This window comes from Apteryx mantelli, chromosome 17 (genome assembly GCF_036417845.1).
Source record: "Apteryx mantelli isolate bAptMan1 chromosome 17, bAptMan1.hap1, whole genome shotgun sequence".
Lineage (NCBI taxonomy): Eukaryota > Metazoa > Chordata > Aves > Apterygiformes > Apterygidae > Apteryx > Apteryx mantelli.
In genome coordinates, this window is record NC_089994.1 from 13,879,427 (window position 1) to 13,904,616 (window position 25,190).

Consider the following 25,190-nt stretch of genomic DNA (forward strand, 5'->3'; position numbering starts at 1 on the left):
GGGTTTTTTTGTTTTTTTTTAATAACAGATATACTTCTCTTTCCCTGTCGCCTGACCAAGACAGACAGTTCCAAGGGAATGTCTGCAGACACAGAGAAGAGACTGACACTTGCCTTTTTTTTTTTTATAAAAGTCTGTGCCACGGCATCTTTGCTTCCCCAGCCCTGCATTGACCTTGTGCAACTCCACATAGTCACCTCGGAGTCCCCCGTCTCTGGGCTCTTTCTGCGCTTCTGACTACAGCACACTGATAAGGAATAGATTTAAATACTTAAAAACCAGCTGTCACTCCCTTCTCCCTGACCCCTTGGCATCCACAGTTATTTTCATGGCTCGATTGTGCTTTTGGCTTGCAGCGCGTGTGTCATGTCAGCATCAGTTTCCTCGCAGTTGGACCCATGACGGCAGGGGCCGTTGTTTAATTAGTGTCTCTACAAACTGCCTTGAGTTGCATGGCTATAAAGACAGTTGAATAAAGCAATATGCAGTAGAGTGTGACGCATGCAGAGCTGCCTTTCTTGTAGACTTGAAATAGGTCTTCAAAGGAAACTTTTTGAATAAAGAATCTGTGTGCAAAATGGCTCATGAACTGCTGACTTCAATGCAGTTGAATAAATTTTGGACCAAATTCTTTATTGTCATGTATATTGATTCATCATTTACCTCTCTGCTGTTTGGGAGTGAAATAGCGTGATTTTCAAAATGATAGCGCTGTATGCACATTTTGTGCAGGAAAATTCCAACTACAGTTGGAAATATGTTCTTTGTGAAACAGAGGTCTGCCCCCTCCCATTAATATTATATATATTTAAAAAAAGCTTTAAGAGGTGAGTGGTGTCTGTGATTTTACTTTGCACCAAAGACCTAGAGAAACCTCGGTCTCAAAGCCATTCCATGGATGGTACTTTCCTTCCTTGTCCCATCGTCCTCTGTGGGACTATTATCCTTTTAAATCTCTCAAGGAAAAAATAAAACTATGGTTAACTCCTGTCTATTGTGTTAAAAAGCTAATTAGGTTGCCTTTTTTTTTTCTTTTCTTTTTAGACTGTGAATTTTAACCCAGTTATCAAAATACCAACACGTATTATATATCCTGCTAACCTCGATTCGCTGTGGTGTTTCCGTGTGTCGCAGAGCTAGTCCGGGCTCGTGCAGCGCCTTCCAAGGGAGCAGACCGTACCGAGCGCCTCCGAGCACTTATAGTACGACAAATCTTCAGCAAAACACCAGAACTCGGAAAGGGGGAATGGGATGGTTGCAGATGCTGTTGGCATCTTGGTTGGAAAGTGTTTTTTAAGAGAATGATATATAGTCACATCTCTGAAAGTATTTTGGGTAAAAAAGCAAACAAAATCCCTCTCTAATTTTTGCTGTCAGATTTTTATCTATTGACTGTCCTACAGCGTCAGTTGGCTTGTAAATATTAGAGCTTGAGTTTGCATCCTGAGTGTACTTCAGGGGTGAATCTCTGATTTGGCCCCACTTACTGCCCCTTGGCTCATGTTACGGAGCGCTGCGGAGCGCACGGATTAGCTTCCTCTCTGACTAAAGCAACCTGGAAGATGCGCTCCCCTGGTCCAGCCCAGCAGCTGCAGGAACCTCGGACCAGGCAAGGGCTGCTCCGGGGAAAGCCGCTGACTCTCCCGGCTCCTCAGCGTCCTTTCCCTCTACGGCTCGTCTCCTCTTGCCCCAGAGGCAGTTCCCTGAGATGCCCGTAAAGCCGTGGCGGTACAGGCACTGCAGAGCACGTCCGGGGCGCTGGGGGGAACTCCCCTGGGTGCTCGAGCGCGCAGGAAAGGCTGCCGAGGCGGCTGTAGCGTCAGCCGGCAGTCAGCAGCGCCCCAGTGTTGCTGATGGTTGCAGCAGCCCCCCATCAGACAAGCGAAAGGCTGAGCGTGTGGCGGCAGGGCTGCGCCAGCCCTAGTCCGTCCTGCGTTTGAAGGGATGCTCGGGTGCTCTCTGAGGTCTGGCCAGCGACTGCAAGGATCGGAGACGTGTTTGGATGTGTTGCAGCTCCCAGCTGGTCTCCAGACCTAGACGTGGAGGGGACTGCGCATCGCCCAGGCTTGCTGCAGGGCCGAGTCAGGACTGGGGCATGTGGTAAACCTCAGAAAATTTTCTGAACGTTAGTTTTGTCCACAAGTCTATCCAAACCACCTCCTTCCCCCTCAACGCCTTTCCCCCAAACACGTTGGAGTCCTGCACGCCCACGTGGCAGGAGCAGAGGAGTTACTCGGTCGGAGGCGAGGCTAAGCGAGCGGGCGCTGGGATTTTGCTGGGTCTGAGCGCTGGCTGAATCCCTGGGCAGACTATTAATTTCCTTCTTGCTACTGTACTAGTGTATGGGTTTCCCCTGCTGAGCAGTAGTAGCATTATGCTGTGCTGTGAAATCCTTACTGTCTAATAGGAGCATGGGGATTCCTGAAACTGTAACTCACGTTTCTTGTAGTGTTGAGAATACGGGAGAGTCAACCTCTGATAAACTCTTGGTTTAAGTTATTTCCACAGGCTTCCTCTCTGCAGTTTTTCTCTCTGCATCGCACTTGCTTCAGCCTCCACGTGTTCTCTCACTCTCAGCACTTGAGCATTTAGCCGTTTTATCCCTTTTGTTGATGTTTTGGTTGCCTGTTAAAACAGCTCATGTTTCTCAGCAGTTTTTGTCCTACCACCTTGTAGCCAGGAACACAAACCTTTTCCTTTCAGGAACAACTGCCTAGTGGTCAGTTCTGACTAGAGAATTTTAATTAGTGGCAGCTGAATTAAGGTGTTAATGGGTTTGGGTGATTGCTGCTGGACTTTTGCTGCAGAAGTAAAAAAACGGTAAGCCAGAGCCTCTAGGAAGGAGAAGGAGCGTTACTTGGTAAGTCCCCTTTTACCACTGTATTTATGACACTTTGACCACTACTACGTGGACGTTGGGGGGTTCCCACGCATTCGAATGCCACTGTGGGCACCTTAGAGCGATTGTATGCTGTGATGAGGGGCACCTGACTCCTCCTCATCTTTCTTAAATTAAAATGTCCAAATAGAATAAAACAGGCCCAGGAAATGCATAAAATTTGAGGCCGGGAGAGGTGCAATTATTAGTTTTTCAGGATTTATGTGTAGAGAGGATTACCGGCTGCTTTTGTGTTCCTGCAGAATACTGTAGCTTTGTCTTGGAAAGCAATTCACAAGGAGGTTTTTGTATAATTCCAAGTTATCTCTATTTCTGCGTGCCTGGATCAGCCAAGCCCTCATCTGTGATTCTTCTAGTATTGAAACCATAACCATAACTGTGCTCTGACATGCACTAGGGTTAACTGCTGCAGCTGGATACAGACAATGTTCTGTGTACCCTATGTTAAGGACACAGAATAATTTTGGACAGTGTCATTATTGTATTAATTGAACTCCATTCTGCATCAGTGGCTTCACTGAGCCATTAGGGTTTGCCTGCAGCAGAACTCCTTGCTATTATTTAGCAAATGTTGCTTTGGTAGCCACTAGTGCAGATGTCAGAGAGGTGGTTAAATAAGTCAGTATAGATGTATAGTCTTCAACCTAAGATTTTATGTATATAATAGAAACTCTATTGCAACTGCTTAGTGAATATCCATTTTAGAGCGATCACAGCTCTTTGGAGCAATGCAGGCTTTTTCTCCACTGAAGAATCTGAACCCTTTACCTATATACAGAGTTTGCATTTTCTTTACTGTGGACCTGATTCTGTAAACCTTTAAGTAATGCCATCCGGAACGAGCAAAATTGCTCCCTTGAAAGAGGAAATACTACTATGAAAAAGGGTTTGGAGGGTCAGGATTTTTGCAGCAAAGATTGTTACATGTTGTTTTTCTGCCTCTCGGATGCTATTCTCTGAACATCTGACATACATGTCATTGAATGAAGGACAAACAGCACATACAGATCCATGGGCCTTTTTTTAAATTTTTGGCACAAGTTAATGTAATGGTACAGCCTGCTGGAAACTGCTCCTGTGTTACCTCCTGGAGGGGCCTGTTTATGGGCAATAGATGAGAAAATTCCTGTCTAAGGGAACTGAAGTATTTGCAGTTTCCGTGATGTCCAGAAAATGATTTTTTCTGCAGCTGTGAGAAGTTGCTAGGGAACAGAGCTAACTCATTTTCACTGCTCAGTCTTCGTTAGCGCCGTTGAGGTAATCCGCTCGTTCATTGTGCAGTGATACTGTGGTTTCATTCCTCGTTAAGCTGCGATTCGGGAATAGGGCACAACTATCCTGCTTAGGAAGTTTGAAATAAACTTTCTAATAAAGACTTTTTTTATGACGCCTCAGAGCACGCGCTAAGCTCCTCGCCAAGAGTGCAAGGAGTTGCAGGGTGTCAGAGCGAGGAGCCGAGCGGCGAGACCTTGCTGCCTGCCCGGGGCCGCGGGAGGTGCACCATCGCGTTTGGGCGCTTCTGCGCCTCTGCAAGAGCGGGCAGTAGCAAGCTGGGGGGTTCTTTTGAGATAAAAGTGCTATCCACGTATATGATGTTATTTTCATTGCACATTACATTTTAGCATTCGCTTTAAGGGGAGCGCTCTTTCACTGGACACCAGGCAGGCAGTCGTCCCATTGCAGGGGAGTCTGAGCAGTGGCTGCGCCGTCTGCTTCATAATTCTGCTTGATAAGTCAAAATTCTTGTAGTTTTGGTTGCTAGCAGCAGCTTTCCATTTGAGTCTTGTAGAAAGCCTCTCTCTATAATATATAATATAGAGTTCATATATGTAATATCATATATAAATTAAATAATATATAATATAGTGTACATGTATGTATACTGTGTGTGTGTGTGTGTGTATAATATATATGTATACTATGGCATTCCTCCTACTCTTTGCTACCGTTTTCTCACCCGTGAAATAGGGCAAATGGCACTCTGTATTCACTGTGCAGAGTCCCCAGTATTTAGCTTTGTTTTTCCTATCCTTCCTTGATTTAAAAAATTGTTGGTAGCCACAGGCTACTACCTGAACTGCCCTGCGCTGTCAGCAGCCTTGCTAACGTCTGGCTAGGAAATGAAGGGATGTGTTGCAGTGTGCGTGCGTGTGTGTGTGTGTAAGGGGGGAAGTGTTTATTCTGGGGGTTTTTTTACAAGCAGTTTAGAAAGGTATATTTCAGAATCTACATCATATTTTTGCATTTATTTTCTAAACAGTAGTTGGAAGCAGTCCACAGGGCTTCCAACCACTTTAGATCAGCAGGCAGCTCTATTTATCATTGTCTTTCATTTCTGTAAGCAAACACCTTCCTTCACACCTTTGAATACATAAATATTTTGTTTAGTATTGCTGCTCATTATTGCCCAATTATCCGTTCCTGTAGGAAAAAGTGCCATGCAGCAGGGAGAGGTGACAGTAAGTCTCTATTATAGCCCTGGATATGCTGAGTAGTTTGGAGTAGACAGAGATCATGGTTTCCTTCTTTACCTTCACCTGTAGCTATCAACCTTAAGACAGTAACTCCTCTTAAACATCATTACACTTATAATTCATAATTCATATCGATGTACAGCTACGGGCAGGAGTACAGGCTTGTCCCTTAACGCAGTAATGCCTCCTTAGGACATCTCTAACAGGAACATTGTCTGTAGTAGTAGTCATGTCTTATCTATCCTGTTACTGAGACTTTGCCTGCCAGCAGCATCTATTTCTGTAATGCCACCTCAGGGTACAACACAGCTGCTTTCCTCTTTCTCGCTGCTTTGCCACCTATTTGACATCCTGGACTGTCCGCAAGATGAAGTCTGCCGAAGGGTGCAGCTGCTACACAGACACGATGTATATGAAAACCCGTTCCTGGCTTTTCTGTCATGTTTGGGATCCCAAGATGGGATCTGCTGGGATCCCTGTGGAGGTGCAGTGCTACTCTTATTACTTACAAAGCTGATTAGGTTTGCTTTCTGGGCTCTCATTCGGGGTCTCTGCTTTGAATTGATTTGTGTCCAATATTTCCTCTTAATTCTCCAGAGGCTGGTGAATTTTACATCTTGCAAAACATATTTTGCATAAGAATTTTCTTTTTGAAAACCATAGGAATAAATCTAAATCTACGTATGTGTAATGTGTGTGTATACATACATATACACATGCATGCACGCAAACTGTAAGTACATTAGACAATTCTGTCAAGTCCAAGAGACACGTATTCCAAAGAGATTTATTTTATTTGACTCATGATATACACAATTCAACTTTTGAAACCTAAATTCATTCTTGTGCCTTTTCACTAATTGATTTTTTTTATAAATCCACCTGGGTTTTTTTGGTTTGAGTTTTTTGAGTTTTTTTTTCTCTGTAATATCTCCATTTGAATGATGGTGGTTTGGTGTCTGGGTGGAACGGTTTTTCCTCCTGAAATGTTAATTAGATAGAGAACATGTTATGCTTTAGAAAAGCTGCATTGCAAACCCATAGATAAACAGATTGATTTAATTTTAATCTGCTTTCATGGTGATGCATAATGATAGCTGGTTTCTGTCTCACAGGGCTGAAAACCACAGACCTTAATAAGAGTTTGTGGGTATATTATACAGCTTTAAATAGCTTATGTTGTGCTAGACCGCTCTCCATAAATTATTCTATCTCTATCAGTATCTCAGGGACTCCCGATTCTCTTCTGCTGTGGATTTTCAATCAGTGAAACTATTAGTGTAATCTGAAGAAACTTGGAGGCATCTTCTCTGAAAACAACTGACAACATTGGTTTGTACACCAGAGTACTCCATGGGGGGAAAAAAAGCTTTACAGAAGTCACAGAATCGCAAAATAGTTGGGGTTGGCAGGGACATCTGGAGATCATCTGGTCCAAGGCCCCTGATCAAGCAGGGTCAGCTAGAGCAAGTTGCCCAGGCCTGTGTCTGCTTGGGTTTTGACTATCTCCAAGCCTGGAGCCTCCACAACCTCTCTGGGCAACTCGTTCTGGTATCGAAGCACCCTCCCAGAGTACAGGGAGCTGCAGGTGCAGTGCATGCAGTGTAAGGTAAGAAATGGGTTACTGCCACAAGGTCAGCCCGGGATCCCCAGCATAAGCTATATTTTTCCCTTGGTTCTAGAGCGTCTCTCTGCACCTGTTGAGAGTAACCTAAATCATAGAATAACTGGCAATAGTCTCAAGGATGATGGTGGGGAGTAGCACAAATTCCTTTCTCCATGCTTGAAAAGAGACTAGAACTGATTCTGCAAATTGCTCAGCAGAATCAAGCCCTTGGCAGGGGAGGAGGTGGTTCCAGGAGGTGAAACATCAGCATGCGGATGTCAGACTGAACCGTGCCCGTATCAGAATGGCCTCTTTTTTGCAACGTGCAGCAACAGAGTGACCTCGGGTACTGCAGAGGGTGACCGCATTACTTGTACTCGCCGTGTTTGCTTTTGAGACAGTGGTCATTCTGCTCTGACTTGCCAGAAGGAGACTTTTCCCTGTTAGGACCATGAATGCTTTGTGGGTTTCTTGCAGGGAGTATTTAGCTGCTTAGATCGCTGCATTAGACTTTCCTCCTTCTTCAGGACGAATATATAAAGATTTCAGTTTGCCATCATACCTCTTCATGGAAGAAGGCTAAAAATCATGTCTTTTTCCATTCACATTTTGCTTGTCACTGATTTTAAAGACTAATTAAAGTAGTATGGTAACATAGTTAGTGAGGTTTTCTGACTACCAGAGTTTATACCAGCAAGCACCTCCCCAAACCCATCACTGCTGTTACAGTGCAAAGGTGGAGAGTGTCATCTTGTAAAGCTAAATATTGCTTTGATCCCTCTCCATTGCTGAGTTAAGATTAGGCTCTGGACAGTAAAAAGCGCTAAAGACAAACAGAAATAGAAACTGCTCAAGTTATTTCTGAAGTGCTTTGGAGAGATACGATGTCAAAGACAAATTCGTAGCTCACCGAAGAACTGCAACATCTGTTGGGTGCCTAGAAGCTCTCAAAAACATGCCCCTCTGTGCACAATTTATCTGCCACCTTCTATCACCACTGGTAACATGATAACCAGGGGTAGCGCAGTGTTAACAGCCTCCTATTTCTCCTTTTTGCTTTAATGGTGAAAGCTCACTTTTCAGAAGGAGCATGAAAAATTCCCACGTATTTTTGCCCAGAGCCCTCACAGTAATAGAAAACCAGAATCAGTGTCATGGATTTAAAATATCTTTATTTAGAGCTGTTTGGGGGTTAGAATCTTTGTTTATTTGCGCTTTGTTTTGGAGCAGAGGGATGCAAGACATTTGCATCCTGCGTGCAGGACGCTGGCAGGAGCAGAATGTGGAGAGGGAGTCCTGCCTGTGGCAGGATTTCTGCAGCCTCTGAACGGTCCTTGTCTTTGATCTCTTCTTACATGTCTTGGAGGGAGAATTTGCGTGCCTTCTCGCTCTCTTTTTTTCCCTTTCCCTGTGGTGTTTCAAACCAGACACTTGGTTGACATTGTACCATGGCACTTAGCAGCACATGTGCTGTAATGCTGTTATTTTTCACCAGCCAGCTGTTCCACTTTATACAACACTTAAGTAACAATTTCACAGCCATTACCAGCCTGCAGTAATGACATGGGCTGAAAGCTAAGCGCTAACTGGTTGTAAACTACAAAAAACAGGGAGATGCTAAAACAGACACTGTGATAAATGAAAAAGGACATTGCCTGCATTTTAATTGCTTGAGTTGAAGCCTCTTTTATCACTAGAGTAAACATGGTGTTTAGTGGGTCAGGAGATAGAATTGGGAATCGCTATCTTTATGCACTTAGGAAATGTATTTGTTTGATTTCAGGTGTGATGTATTGATTCTGGGAGTTCCTTCTACATCTTTGTTTTCTCCCTGCCCTGGCTTTGCACCCTGTCAGCACTGATGGGTTTTCGGAGGTTGAGGTTTCCCAAGGGCTTGCTTTGCCACGAGTGATTTGTGATGGGGGGGCTGCTTGCAAGTCTCGGAGCAGCACGCCGGGGTGAATCACAACCTGTGGCATGTTTGTACCAAGCAGCTATGGAAGTGTTTAGTTAAACAAACATCCTTGTTTAAAAAAAAAGCATTGAACATGATTGAAATGTTTAATAAGTCTTTTTTTCCCCTTCTCTTTTCCAAAGTGGAACCTGGCCCAAAGTAAAGCGATTGGGAGAAAATACTCAAGCAACTTTCCTTCCTGCTGCCCTGCCAGGCTATTTTAACCACACGTACGATATGTTGTACTTACGCCGTTAATTGTGAGCAAACGTATGGAAAAGCTTTGTCACAGGCCTCTCTGCATGTTGAACTGAGAAAGCGTAGCAGGCTGAGCCGCGGCTGAGCGGCGAGGCTGCGCCTGCCGAGCGGCAGCGGGGCCGAGCCCCAGCCTGCCCCGCGACAGCCAGGCGGTTCGAGCAGGCAGGGTTGCAAGGAAGTAACTGAGCCCCGCCGGCAGTCACGGTGCTTTCACCTCAAGTGTCTTTGGGTTTTAATCTGCTAACAAATAACACACCTTCAGTTATTATTAACCCTGTTTGGTCCAGGTCATTCTTGGGTAATTGCCAAGCGCTGCAGCCCCGGTAATTTGGGTGAATACAATTGTGCGATTCATCAGCTGTAGCAAACGCAGCATCAAGACGCCCCAAAGGAGCAGCTTTTCCTGGGATCACGGAATTGAAGCTTTTGTGCTAATTATAGAAGTGTATTTCACTGACTCTTCTCTAAAGAGTTGCTAACCCCTAGTTCTGTAGAAAACAGCAATCTTGTTCTGTTATTGTTTTCAGTAAAATTAGAGGTTTGGGGCTTTAATAGATGACTAAATTAGATCTTATCAAAAACTCTTCTAGGAAATCCTGATCCTTAGACTGCAATTACACCAGGGAGCATATGCAAGGATCTACATTTGTTTTGAAACATTAGAAATCAGTGCTAGATGGCACTTTGTCACTGGGTAATGTGAATGGCAAGGATAAACAAACTCAACTTGTCTTTCTGTTTTTGTGTCCATTTTGCTGGTTACCGCATCACTCTGGCATTTAATGGAATCCAGACAGAAAATAAGAGAATGGTATCAGTTATTGTCTCTGTGTTTGTACACTTACTTTTGATCTGTCTATATTGCTTTTTAAAATGGAAGTGAGAAATTTCCTCAGTTTTTAGTGAGTGGCTGTTTACTCAGCAGAACTGAGACCTTGGGCAGCATTCTCATTTACAGTAAAGCCATTGCATATGTGCCAGCAGTGCAAGGTAGAATATAGCATGCTCTCTCACTGCTTTTTTCTTTAACTCCTTCCAGTTTTGCTAATAAAACATACAAAACATATTTGTCATATAGTCAAAATCATGTTTGGTATGTTTTTACATAGTAATTGCAATGTGCCCCAGCTTTGAATCACAGGAAAATGGTTGTTTTGATGTGAGACTGCCATCTGTTTGGGTTTCTAGGACTTGTTTTTTGTCTTTTTTTTGCCTGGAAATCTTGTCCAGGAGACTTCAAGGGCTTAAAGTCTTTATCCAGGATTTCCAGATGTCTCACAGCAGGAGCAGTCTTGCTGCAGGTGCCCCAAGGAGGCCTCATGACATACAGAAATCCTCGATATATTCAAAGGCGTGTGCAGACCGCAGGGCAGCACATCACGTCCTCGTCAGATATACGTTGCGTGTGCGCTGCACCCGGGGCCTGTACCGCGCAGTGAGCCGAGGTGCTGAACCTAGCGCCCGCGCTCCGGCGGGTGCAGCTTTGTGAGATGGAAACCCTCGCTCACTTGCTCCCCCCTGCAAGCAGCTCTGGCTGCGGGCGCAACTGCCGGCCCGTGCGGGAGCTGAGCACAGGGGGTTGGCTCCCTCAAGGCGGTTGCCTTTTCGAATATATGTGCTCTGTGAGATGGCCCAAATCCTGTGCTGGGATCTTCTGAGCCGCTGTAACGTGCCACTAGAGAGAGAGCAGCTGCACTGGAGAGGTGGAGGTGTGTGTCCTCAACCACCGCCGGCTGAGCCTGGGCAGCCCTGAGCCACCCTCCTTGCCCGACAAAGTGGAAATCATTTTTCTCCCTACGTTGGTCTTAGCTGACACTCAGCAATTATCCTTTCTTGAGGTGGAACAGAAAGGCAGGCGCAGATGCTGGTCACTGGGACTAGCTGGAGACATGAGCTGAACAACGTTTCATCCAGGTTCTGTGGTCTTTTCTGACTCCCTCTCTCTAGCTGCTGTGCCAGATATGCAATTTATTTTCCGCTCTTCTTCGACCATTGGTCCCTCTTCCTGAGGGATATTCGTGGTCTAGGAGCAGTAACCGCATCCTGCTTAAGATACATTTTGGGAAATTGGCATAGAAGAGCCTGGGCACAAATTGGCAGCCCTTCATGTACGTTCTTCTAGGAGTGTTTAGGACATGACAGCAACTGCCTTTGAGCTAGCAAAGAAGGAATTAAATGCAATCCTGTTGGTCCAAGACAGCTGAAGGAATCCTTTGCCTTTTTGCTCTGAGAACATCTGCGTGGATGTTGTCCTTCAAAGAGTTCCCAGGCGGTTTCATGTGGAGGCAGATCCTGTAGTTCTTGTTTTACTGATGTTAGCATCTCCGCACAGTAGCAGCTGTTTATACAAAAAATCACATACCTTTCTTTTCAGAATTGAGAACCTGCCATAACACTGAATAGATTTTGTGTATGAGATTTTAAGCAAATATAATTAAACTGTCATTTCCTGACAGCTCATATATGAGGCTGTTTGACCACACAGGATTTTTTTTTTGTTTTTGTAAATATATTTGGAGCCCAAAAGTTAACAGCACCAGAAGCTCTTAATTCAGTAAATTGGCCAACGTTACATAGCTATGGAATAATTCACTAGTGTCTTAAGATACACATTTAAATATTTAGTTAAAGAAAGGGAGAGAAAGAATTAGGGATTACAGCATCTGCAAAGAGGAAATAAAATAGATTTTTAGAAATACATGTACTGTTCCTGTTCTTCACTAGTAACTCAAACCCAGAAGTATTGTGCTAAGATATGAGAACCAGAAAGTACCTCTCAATCATAGCCAGTCTAATCGTCACGACTGCAAAACTGTCATGCAGCTTTTCTTGCTGCTTGTGCATGGAAATAGAGCCCTTGAACTAAAAAGAAACCGCTCACTTTTGGAAGACTAAGCACATGCAAAGTATTTTTAGGATCAGAGCCTATACAACAGTTACACCAACAGTACTGAAAGAAAATGAAGAAATGTTATGGACTCAGTGAAATTTGGACAAAGATATGAGATGTCTTCCCTTTGAGTAACTGATAGTCGATGTAGACTGTGCATATCCTGAGACCCAGGAAAGGTTTTCAGTTTCTGGCTCCAGATATAAGCCCCAGCAAAAACCTGACTTAATTTTGGGACACACGTGGTACATTCCTCCCCGGTACAATGATTTCTAGGCAAAAGAGAGCCTTAATGTGCTCAGTGGTGCCCACGGTCTCAATGCTGGAAGAGCAGGAGTGAGGAGCATGCATCAGAACATATCTACTCTGCAATTTAGACATGGCTGAAGTTGTAATTACCATTAGTTCAATAAGATTTTTATCTTGATATTATTTCTTTAAAATATGGAATTCTTAATTAATTCTCTCATCTCTTTTCCTTGTAATACTGTCAAATTCTAATGAGTGGTAACATTTTCTATGGATCAATGAGAAAATGATGAAGAAATAAGTAACAAATTAAGCTGATGTTTTGTGTCTAATTGGTGAAATATCCTCTTGTTTCTCTTAGAGCAAAGGTGAAGAAAGGTGTGAATATTTTCAGTGTACGAGCCAGCAGCCCATACTTATGGGACATCAGAGAGAGCATGGGTTATACTGGGAAATATGCACCAGCTGTTATTGTTTGCCAGAGGAAATCTGCTACCTCTGAAAACAGGTAGGTCATTTCCAGCAGTCTGTCTTTTAATAACTGATGGTGGGTTTTCTTTTTCAAAGCATTTGCCATTATTTTAATTAATTTTATTAGTGTCTAAGTATGTACCGTGAGTATATTTTTGGAAAAGCTGGGACTGTCTTTATTTTGTAATGCATTGCTAACTCTACCGCATTTGCTTTAAACAAAAATGTTATTCAATCTTGATACCCAAGGGAAGTAAAAACTAACAGGAAATATTGCTGTCACAGAATATTCAGAAGAACATGTTTCATATCTTTGAATTTAGTTCTGACTAGTTTAATCTCTTCAAATTATTTGCTGCCAGGCATTACACCAGGCGTTTGTTAGTTATGGGGAGAGGAGTTGATCTTAAGCTTTCCAGAGGAAACTAAAATATATTCCATGTATCAAACCCACATTTCTGTTAGTGAGTTTTATATGAATTTTTAGTCTGCGGTGGAAAATAGATCTTCCTACTTACATTCCCATTGTGCAATCACTTACATAGAACATTGACCCTCCTGAACAGCTCTCATCTGGCAGCTGCACGGTCCTCTTCTAATCACAGCTCATTACTTTAATGAATACATTTTTATATTTTTTGCTGCTTGTTGTCCATTGTTTCTGGAAATGTATGGCAAGTGCACATTTATAAGGCTCTGACAGGCTATATACTTATTGTCTTTGGCATCACGGTTAGAAAACTCACCTTATAACAGGGGAGCTCCAATATTGCTGTTATTTACTTGTTAAATTTTACAAAATCTTACATGTTTGGGAGATTTCCTATGGGATTTAGAGTTTTTAAATAAAAACCCTCTGAGCCTAATAACTAGGAAGCCTCATGTCTTTGGAATCTGGGAGGATGAAGAAAAGAGAGGAAGGGAAGAACTTCCTTTCATGATCACCATATAAATCACTTTCTCCTTATTAAAACTCAGTTTCTACATAATTTCCCTGATACAGTATCCGGACTATACTGTATCATCTGACCTCTATGTTGTCTCATACCTGACTGAATTTTATTGGTCAAAGAAGCAATGCATTTATATGTCCAAGGTCATAGCTGTCTACTTTCTAGAAGAACCTGTCAGACAGATTCTTTAAAATCCCAATTCAAAGCTATTTGAAGACAGTGTGAGTATTTCCGTTGACTGAAATGGGCTTTGGATCAGAATCAACGATTATTTCAACAGGCAGGTTTCCGTCATGCTTTACCTTGTTGGGTCTGCGCAGGGCATTTACCTGGTTTCTCCTTCTCATCAGGAAAATATAATGCAACATCATGGGTAAATTGAAGCTTGGCAACTTATTTCACTTCACTATTCATCATTCAGTGTCAGGCTTTCAAAACTCATAACTTTTGTTTTGACTTAATCCATCTGAGTTCCCTCAGTTGAGACTTGGTGGTTTTTTCACTTTTGAAAACTTCTTGTTCATTATTTATAAACAAATGTAAAATATTTGCAATGTATTATTCAGTATGTTGTTTTCCTCATTAAATTTAGTCACATCTATTTTGCTATTCATTTTAAGTAGTAAGATCAAGCATTATATGGGACAAGAGTGTGCTCAGTACTTTTTTGGGAAATAATTTTCCTTTATCTAACATGTTTGCTGTCACTAAACAGGCACAATGAATAACAGGTAAATATTGATGTCTCTTACCAAGTTGTTTGCCTCCATAGTTCATTTAGAAATTCTGCGAACTCTATTTGCATATTGTTTAATTACTCTTAAAAATCAGAGATCTGATCACATGAATGCAAAGGTGGCAATGTTAATTAACTAGAGGTTCAGTGCTTTTGTGTTTCTGATAGTTTTACATGGATCAGGAAGTAGTGTTAATAAAGCTAACTTACTGTGACAGGTGTAATTTCACGGGTTAAGGAGGCACTTGTGCAAGTGACAAACTTAACCAGGATGCCTGCGCATTTCTTTATCTAAGTTTGAAATATATCGCTCATTTTATTTGGAGAGGTTTTGGCACGGAAAGCTTATCATAACAGGATTAACATATAAATATTATCACAGCCAGCAGGGTGTTTTAGAATGAATATTAACAGCAAATATTATGAGTCTGTATGAGAATGACTAATTAAGCCCATCTGTCAAATATGATTTGAAGTTCTCGGTGCCTTGCTTATTATGGGCTTGTGACAGTGTTCCAGATTAATGATGAAGCAATTATGGAGTTCTCCCCACTTCTTCTGATTTCATTCTCGGACAATAATAATTTTGTAACATTCTTAAATCCTGACCCGTGAGATTATTAGATGGGCTTAATACTTGTAGCATCTGTACAGAGCTTCTGTTCTTCTCTGAGAATCATCTATCTTCCGTCCCTCTCTTTCCATGCAGACCACAAAACCAAACCAGGAACTGTGCATGGCGAATTAATCAGTTGCTCAGGATTGTTGTGACTTGGGAAACATTTAAATGCTGATTGAGCCAGGGAGTCCCAATATATGCCATCCTTTTTTTTTTAAATCTTTTCTTTTGGAAGTTGGCTGATGTTTCTTTTTCTTAATTCCTCATATGAGAATACAAATAGAATGGCAAAGTGAGGTTAAAAGAATATTGCATTTCGAGAAAGTTTTACTGGGTTAGTGTTGTTTCTCAGTGCATCTGAAGTTGGGCATCTCTGCTATGCTAGCAGTGGTTGATAAGAAGAAGGAGAATGCCCCAAAGTGGAAGACGTGGATTCCTTTCTGGTCTTTCTCCTGTATTTTCCATTTGACTGGAAGCAGGCTGGGGTGGGCTGAATTTGAAAAATATTGAGGTGGCTGAAGATGCAAATTTATTGAGTTTTCCAAATGGGCCTAGCAACCAAACTGTTAATTACTTGAGAGAGAGTTAAGTATCTAAGAAATTTTCAAAGACCTCAGTTTCTCATCTGTAAAATGTGGCTGATAGCACTTTCCTACATCAAGAGCTGTTGCGGAGACATTAAGCGAGGTGCTCTGATATGATGCTAATAGGGATCATACCAGTATTATCCTCTTAAAATATTTTATTCATGTTTAGATTTTTGGGTACAAAATGTTTGTTCTTCCATCGGAGAATACAGTATTGATCTCCATGCTTATGGCAGGAATGAGACTGCTCATCCATGCAAGTGCAAAATAGTTATAAACTCTGACATCCCCAAGTCGAACTCTGATGTCTGGATCTGACTGTTCACCGACTCTGCTCGGCAATTTTCTCTTCCCATCCTTATTGTTGAAAATATTACAAAGAGCATTTCCTTTGGTGCTTACCACTTACATTTTTGGGTGACAGTTCTATAGCATTAAGGATTTATTGGCTTATTCTGCCTGAAATCAGTTTCTGGTCCTGCTATTAGTGGGGAAACTCATTTTCATTTCAAACTGCAGTGCAGCTGAGTCAATGTATGAAAATATTGACTCGGTAAGAGGCTATGGCAGTGTTTCCTGGGCTGTATCCATCATTTGTTCCTACGTGTCTCGTGCTTCCCTGATACTATATCCCAGTGCTTAATTTTTCTTAACACTTCAATAATACAAGAAATTAATTCAATATTAGATAAAAATCGGGGACAGGAAAACATATGGTAGCATTGCCTTTTATTTTCCTACACAATACTTTCTTTTTGTTACGTTTCTTCTATTATCCTTAGTGTCCTATATTTCTCACTTTCTAATCCAGTATGGGATCTTGCATTAAGTTATTTAACATCTAGTTTTTGTGTTGTAACAGCAGTGAGCTATTGCTTCATTCTGTTACTTGTTGCATCTGCCAGTACATTTGATAGACTCTCAAGAGTGCTATAATCCTAAAATACAGTACGGCTTTTTATCCTGAAGCAACAAAAGCAACAAATTTGTCATAAATAATAGCCTAATAGGCACAATAATTATATTATGCGTCTTGCTGGTGTTCATCAAAATGCTTCATAAATGTGGTTTTATGTTTTAGATCACCACTGTTTTTTTCCTTGCTATTCATGTATTCGCATGGCTTTATCAACGAGAGATGTAGTATTGCTGGGAGAGAGAAAATTCTATACTCAGTGGTATTACAAAAAAGATGCACACTGAAGCAAAAATAATTTCCAGTACAGTTTGTCCCATCATAATGTGAATCACATAGGCTCCAGTTTGTCATGATGAAGCTGAAGCAAGAAAAAGATTTTAGAAATCATACATGCTTTCAAACAAGGTATTCAAGTATGATATTGAAAAAGTTGGACACACAGTGTGGCAGAGGGTTGTCTTAGGTTGTATGTTTGGGTGTTTTTATGGTGATGCAAGAGATTATTTTTTTCCTCAAAAGATAAAGCGGTGTCTGAATTCTAGCTGCCTGCAAGAGGCTTATAATTATAGGCAAAAAATGTTTTCTTTTTATTCCTATATTCAGGGTGGAAAAGAGTGTGTGGGGAGTATCTTCTATGTGGTTTTGAAACTACCTTCTGAGAGTAACAGTCCAGCCCTAAAAAGCTGGCTGTCAACCCAGCAGCAGTGAAGTCAGGCAAAGGATAATATGTTAATTTGCTTCTGAAATACCAGAGTTTAACGCAATTTACACTTCCTAGTCGTCTGCGGGATGATCAGTTGTGAATGCAGTCGCTCTGGCTCACTTGGGGGTTTCCTAGCGCATACCTTTGGGGTTTTCCTTTGACCTTCCTGCGCTACTCGAAACCTCTAGGCTTCTGAGAGTTTATATGTTGTGATGATGTGAAAGTACTAAACATCTCAGCAATCATGTTTACATTGCGCTGTTTGAAAGCAATTAGTTGCAAAATTTCTATTTCTCATTTAGACCTTATTTTAAAACTTAAATGTGCCCTCTGAGAGAAAACCCTTGCAGATGTCAAGACAAAGTAGATTTATGCTGGTGTCACAAAAGCCTCAGTGCATCATTCTTTTACATGCTGACCCACTTTTTTCATTTTAAAAATAAAAACTATTTTATTTACCAAGAAACCCAGTCTTTATCTTGAAATCATCTTACTCAATGCTAATATACTAGAAAAAAGTCATCGTCTTGAAGCAAATCAAAAGAAAAGAAATAGAAATATTAACTAACAACTATTAGATAAAAACATTATTAGGAGAGACTTTTTCACCTATTTGTTTGAAACAGATTCATTCATTTAAAAACAAAAAGATTGCAGGAAAACACTTCAAAGGCCCGTAGATAGTCTCCTGGCATCTTAGAGGTGGACTCGGTTTCTGTACCTCTGGCATTTAGATGAAGGAGATACCACAGGGCAATTCAGCTGTCATTACGAAGAAGAAGATTCTCTTTAATCTCAGCTGAACTTCAGGGTTCTCCTTAGAAGGCAAGGATATTCCTGTGTTCTTTTGTTTGTTAGGATAACATTTATTGGAAATGAGGAAAAGTGACGATTAGCATTGAATTGCTGACACTGTCTCTTGAAGCAGTCTGAAAAAATAAACTAAAGTTCCCCCATCTAGGGAGTATCCGTTTGAAATACTAATGTACAGTTATGTAAAATTTACTCTCTCCAAACCATTCGCAATTGATATTCAGAGCTGTGTCATTGCTATGTGCATATGGAAAGTGGTAAAGGTGAGGTACCGCTGGCGTGGAACTTGGCATGACTTCACAGCTCGCAACAACGGGATCGAAAGTAAAAGAGATTCTCGGTAGTGCCTGTACCTTTTTATACCACTGTGATATCCCTCCATTAGCTGTAGGATCTTTTGGGCTGAATGGGAGAAAGTCAGACCCTTTGGAAGGGTACTTGAGCAACACAGCACTATTATAAGGGCTTTTATTCCACTTTGTGACCAAGTGTGAAGAGTAAGAATACTGCAGAAAGTTTTAGGGCACAGGCAGAGTTTGCTGCAATACAGCTATTTTCTGCCTCTTCCAACTCTTCTGTCCACCACAGTGTGTCCATCTCTGCATATCCAAAAAGTTGGAGAAGAAATTCTGCATCCTGTATAATGTCACAACAGAAGACAACCTGAGAAAGAATTTCTTAAGTTGAATTGTTTCCATGTTTCTCGTATGCTAGCATCAGGCTGACCTCTCCCCACTCATTTCAGCTGTGACCTCAGGGTAGAGCTTTGAACAGAAGGAATTTTGGCTGCAGGAGGAGTGCTTGAAAGGAGAGATGAACTTAATTTCCTGTTCTATCTCATCTGAAAAGGGAAAATCACAGGCAGGGTTTTTTATCGCCTCTGTATTTTTGGATTAAATGTTATTGATTTTTTTTTTAATATACAAAAGTAATCATGGAAAGCAAGGATCCAAAGAGTACTGCATATGTGTGGTTTCCTAATGACACCATAATTAAATATATAACAGGTATCCCGTATTCCCTCATTCAGGAGGTCAGCTAAGAATTTGAGAAAAGGTGCAATATCTTCATCATCAATTATTGTGATAGCTCAAAAGATGGAGGTCTCTTGAATGAATCTGCGAAGTCCTGGGGCAGAGCTCTGATGATCCCTGTGGTCATGTAACTAAAGACCGTATTATAATGCATACGTGGGAGGAGGCAGTTATGTTATTGGCATTTCAAGAAGTTCTCAAGACACATAAAGTTCTTTGTGCTGTGTTGGTAAGTAGGCTTGTTTTCTTTGATATATAGTGCCTTCTATAAAATAAGGTTCCATAGCACAGTGATCAGAATGACTTTGCTACGATGCCAGGTGTTGTCTAGAGGGATCCTTCTAAAGATACTGTAATTGTTCAGATTAAATGATCTGCCTCTGTAAAATCTGCAAATAACAAATAATGTTTGGTGTTCAGTCCCTTTTCATTATGAGTTCTCAACATGCAGAACTGGGAATCAAATAACTGGAGGGAAAGACTAAGCCCACGTCACTTGCTGGCCGAGATCAGTGATGGGGACAGCAGATCACTCACAGATGTGTCAGCTCCCAGTCCTCTCTCCTACCTCCCTTCCAGGGTGATAAGCAGGTGTGTACAGGTATTTCTGCCACCTCCACTGCAGAGGAGATGCCTTCCTTTCTGTATGGCGTTTAGGTACCTAAAGGACATTTACAACAGCCTGGATACCTTCATGCATATTTAGTGTCTTTATTTTTACCCAGTTTTATCTAGTGTGACAAACATCATTTTAAATCCGAGGAAGAAGGATTTCCCGTAATAACCTTAAGGGTTCATCATCACTGTGCTTGCTCTGTGTTTATGGTACTTATCACTGTAGTCCATAAACCTTTAAAAGCCCCAGGGCTCATAATAATAATTCTAGTGGGACAGGAACACTTTGCTACCTATTAAAAAAGAGACAGCAAGTGAGCAATCTTCTATCTATGAAAAATGTAATACTAAATGCAAAAATATGTCATGTGAAAGTATCTTTAATGGTGCTGTTGATTTTCTTTTCCTTGGAGAATATCCTGTAAGAAGTAATTCTAATTAGTGAGTTAGAAAGTGAGAGGATGACTTTTAAAATATGAGCTGAAATTAAAAATATGCCTGCTGCTGTTGAGGAATGGGAATTCCCATTTTTTGGATGAAAAAAGTCACCGAAAGTTAGTCATCATGCATAAGTCAACATACAGCAATGTATGGATCAAAAGGTTAACAGAATTATGTAATACAGTCTAGCATCTATACATCGTAAGACTAATCCTAAGTAAATTCCAGCTGCAAGTACAAGGATGAAGTTCACTAGGCATTTGAGTTACTTTATGGCTTCATCTCTTAATGTATAGATTTACTGATGACATGAACAAGCTAGGGTTACAATATTAAAGATGTACAGGTTGTTTATATGAACTGTTGATGCAGATGTAACTCCTCCTCTAATTAATTTCTTCACCTTGGTCACATCTCAGCCTTTAATTCACTTCCATGAGGTAAGATAGGGCTGCTGGCCCAGCTTGATCAGGGCACAGATTGGATATGGGCTGGATTTTAAAGACAGTCCTGACACTCTAATGCTGAACATCACCTATTAGGCCTTATGTGCATGCAGGGACATGGATTTAGGAGCTAAGCTCAGGATGAGCTCCCTGTAAGTCAATCCGCAGAGCAGGGAGCTGCACGGCGCTAATCACTAAGACGATGTAGGGCCAGTGGTGCATCGCTCTGTGACCCGCTGTAACTGTGCCAGGCTCAAGAACTCGCCCAGAGCGACGCAGGAAGAGTGGCAGAGCAGGAATTAAACGGAGATCTTCTGCTCAAGTGTCAGCTAGTCCCTTGGGTGTCAGCTAGCACCAAAGGCTGCTTTCTCTTCTTGGGAACAACTTTCCCTCCCAGGAGCTTATGTAGAGCTCTCTGGGACTGGCAGTGCGTCTTACAGCGCTCCTGGAAGAGTTTGCTATTGACTTTCCTTCTGCTGTAAGATGCTGGGCTTTGTAAGGATAATAGGGTGGGTTGTCTGTGGGCATCATTGATTCCACCGTACGCACGCACATGCACACTCATATGTGTGTGTATAAATATATGTATGTATGTAAAAATCAGCAACAGGACAGAAAACTATGAGGTGTGAGATTTGGCAGGCAGAACTGTCATGGTGATTGCTGGATATTTTGGGTTACGTGAATGGAGCGTGCAATGTGATTCATTCCTCCCCCCACATGCTGTTCTGCAGCAATGAGCAGTATTTCCACCTCTACCACCACACTCCCATCTTCTGCAAATGTTTTCCAGCCTAAGGGGTCGTTTGAAATATAAATTTTTAATGTTCTACAGAGCCTGCTTTCAATTTGTACCTTTTCCTTAGAGTCTGAGTCTTTCAGATTGAAATCCATCCTCACTGTGTAAGTTTATGAATGATGTGTTTTATGTATGATATTTTGCCACAAAATTAAGCATAGGAATGAATAGACAAGGTGTTACATAATAAGTTAGACAAAACTACATTTTAGAGGATACAGGAGTGGGGAAGCAGGCTATATATTCTATGTCACGTAAGGGAGCCAGGACGACTGGCTTGTTGATCCTTTGGCAAGGTACAGAAATGTTACAGGGTAAGTTTTCCTTTGGTACTCAGCCACCCTGAGAACTCTAGGCTTATTCAAGCGAGAATCATAAATATTATTTCACATTAGATACATTCTTAATTTGGGTAACTGACAGCTCAGCTGCTGTGTCTTTGATTCAGGACCAGCCCAGATTGCTCATGGTTCAGTCACAGCCTGCCAGTGGATGTAGCTTTGTGATAAAGAGCAGTCTACCACTTAATTTCTGCACCCATGTTGACAGTAGCAAAGGATGAAGAAATCAGTTGGCTGTGCTGTCTCTGTGCTTGAAATTCATTGTCGGGGTGATGGTTGAGGGATTGCTTGCACTTTTGTAAATGTATTAATATTACTCTTAGTTTCAGGGATTACCTGAAGCTAATACTCAAACGTGCAAGTAGCTGAATGGATGACCACTGTTTCCAGCCTTTCTTACCATAAAATTTTCTCTGGCATATCGAAAGAAGTCATGCCTGCCTTTCCACAGCTTTTTCTGAAATATCTGTAGAATACCTTTGATGTTGACAAGATACTATCTTTTTTTAAGTCTTTATCCACTGGAAGCTTTCCTACAGCCTGGTTTTGTGAACTTTGGCATGGGGACCATGGAACAGTATAGCTATTCAATTTATACTGCAGAAAGTAAGACTATATAGCTTTCATCTTCTATTTCTTACACTGCCTTTCTAAATCAACTGCAAAATCAATCCCAAAGCATCTATTTCTGATATTTTTAAAATTCCCATTTCAGCTATATCTTAATGCGTCAGAGCCTTCATGTTTGTTTACAGTAGCACTGACAAGTGCAGTTGTGTCCTTCTCCCATATTAAAGGTGAAGGCCATGAGACCAAGAGGTCAAGGATATGTCTATGTGGCACAGCAGTGCCATGTGGGGATAAACGGGCCAACAGGACTAGGACACAGTGCCACATGCTCACGGGGCCGAGGCGTAGTCATCAAGTCCTGGTCACTGAACAGCCAGCGTTGCAGAAAATAGGATGGTATCATGAATGGCGTGTCGCTCTGAGCCCAGAAGAACATAAAGCACTGAGTGGAACTTCCTCATTTTCAGTTTCCTTGAATCTTATGTTTAATCTTATCCTGGAAGGAAAATAATTAGCCTGAATAATTTTCAATCCAATTAATCTATTCCTAAGTGGCAAATACTATGCCTGGAAACAGATCGATTATGAAATGTTTCCTCTGAGATGTATCTTCCTGTTAATTCTGGAAGGCGATTAATTTTCTTACAGGCACACGCAGATCTTTTTATGTAAAGGAAAGCAACAGGTACAGAAGAGAACAAAAGAAGAATATAATAAAATATTAAGATTATCACAGTTTCAAGAAATATAATAATGTAAGTAAGACATGCATAGATAGATGCATATATAAAACATCTGCCAACATCTATAGCAGAGAAGCTTTCAAAAGTTTCAGAAATTAGGACATCTTAGAATTAATCTTTCATGCATATTCATTAAAAAACAGTTTTACTTACATGAACACATGCTATTTTTTCCATAGGATTCTGGGCAGAGGAGTATTGGCAGACAAACTCTAACAAGGCTCTATATGATGTGTTTTTCAAAATTACTTCCCCCCCATCCTAAGTCTTATAGTTTGGAAATATTTGGGTGGATTTTCAGATTTTCATAGGGAAAACAAAATGCAGATTTGCATTTTGGATGCAAAATCCAAAGGATATCTGAAGGATACCCAAATATCCAAAGGATACTTGCCAGATTTTAAGTCCTCTGTTGAAAGCATAGAGCCAGTATGATGTTCTTCTATTTTTTAAATGTTTATCTCCCATTCTAAAAACCTTTTAATATGAACAAATAATGCAGTTCTCCTAAACTGTAGTGCAAACAGCTCTATGGTTACAATTTTAATTAGAATTTCCCCCAAAATTTAAATTCAGGCAGACCTCTGATGTGGAGATTTATATCTGAATAGTTTAATTTTTTGCAGGGCTGTCAGCTACCAAGTAGACAACTCCACAACAAAGCATTTTGAATGGTCTTAATTATTTTGTAGCTATCAAAAACCACAAGTAATATGTTCCCATACTACCACTATTACCTATATTTTGTTAGAGACACACATACACACTATGTGCATACGTACAGTCTATATGCAATTCTTTTTTGATTTTTATAGATTGAATCAGGTTTGATTTTATGCACATATAATACCCAAGAACATGTTTTCTCTGAAAGACAGAGGTTGTGGGTGTGTTCTACATCTGTTTTATATATTTTAATGGTGTAAACCCCTGACTTAGACCCCGAGAGTCTCAAAGAGAATTACAATATCTTGATGAAAAATTACTATTTATTCAAAATCAAGATTTTGTTCTCATAAACGACATGAAAATAAGTCTTGTTTGCAGTGGCCCTAAGCAGCAAATGATCAAGATTTTAGCTGTCTCTAGTGCATGGGGATAAACACATGCTTTCAGAAATGCAGCCTTCAGATCAAGCCTTTGAGATGGTGGGAATCAGTAATTGTTTTGTAAAAGCGGTATTTTACTCTTTACTTTTGGATTCTGTTTCTGGCTCTCTCATTATGCTTATGTAACTCTCTAGTAAAATATCTCCTATTCAGGGATTTAAAGGATTAATCTTGTGTTGGAAAAGAAATGTTTCTTCTGCTTCTTGGATAAACCACAAATAAAGGTTTTACTCTATAATTGTAATCACAGCTTGTAAACAAATCGAGAGCAGTCCTAATGAACTGCTAATGATAATTCAGGTGCTTCTTTAGGAAACATAGAAATTATGGAAGAATTAAGCTATAAAAGAATGTGCAATTATCAGACAGGCAAAGCCAGCTGTTAGGTAGAGGAATTATTTGTATTGGTTCTGAGCAACAGAAACAGGCACGCGCAATCCTGTGGATGTAGGTCTGCTGGCCAGCAGCGGTGAAAGATGATGCTGTGGTCTTCCTTTCACTTGAAGGAGTAAGAATTTATTTTTTCATAACAAAAATATACAAGAAACTGAACTTTTGAAAATGGAGAAGGAAGAGTTATGCTAGGAGCAGAGTAAGGAAAGAGAAGCAAGTGTTTAGATGGAGACTCAGCAGTATGTGTATGAAGATCTCTACAATGCAAACACGTGAAGGGCTAAATTACATTGCTGTTTTGCAACCCTAACATTATCTCAATGTAGTTTTTAAAAATGCATTTGTTTTTGTGTATTGACAGGTAGGGAAGTCTCTATTTCTTACTAACGATTCTGGCAGCAAGGATTAACCTGCTTGACCGAGGGGCATGAGCGCCCGGCTGCTCGGTCAGGCTTCCTATGCCTCCAGTGCCGGTGCTGCGGCACCAGGCCCTTCCCACGCTCTTGGAGACTTGCTTGAAACCAGGGAACTGAGAGAGGGATTCCTGTGAGCGGAGGCAGAGGGATGG

General features: G+C 41.1%; 1 protein-coding gene across 1 annotated transcript in view; it reads left to right on the forward strand.

Moving 5' to 3' along the window:
- The window catches only part of TMEM132D (transmembrane protein 132D), a 274,910-nt gene that overhangs the window by 101,613 nt on the left and 148,107 nt on the right, over nt 1–25,190 (forward strand). Inside the window, exon 3 of the mRNA XM_067306882.1 lies at nt 12,692–12,838. Coding sequence (XP_067162983.1) covers nt 12,692–12,838 — 147 coding nt within the window. The remainder of the gene's footprint in view (nt 1–12,691; nt 12,839–25,190) is intronic.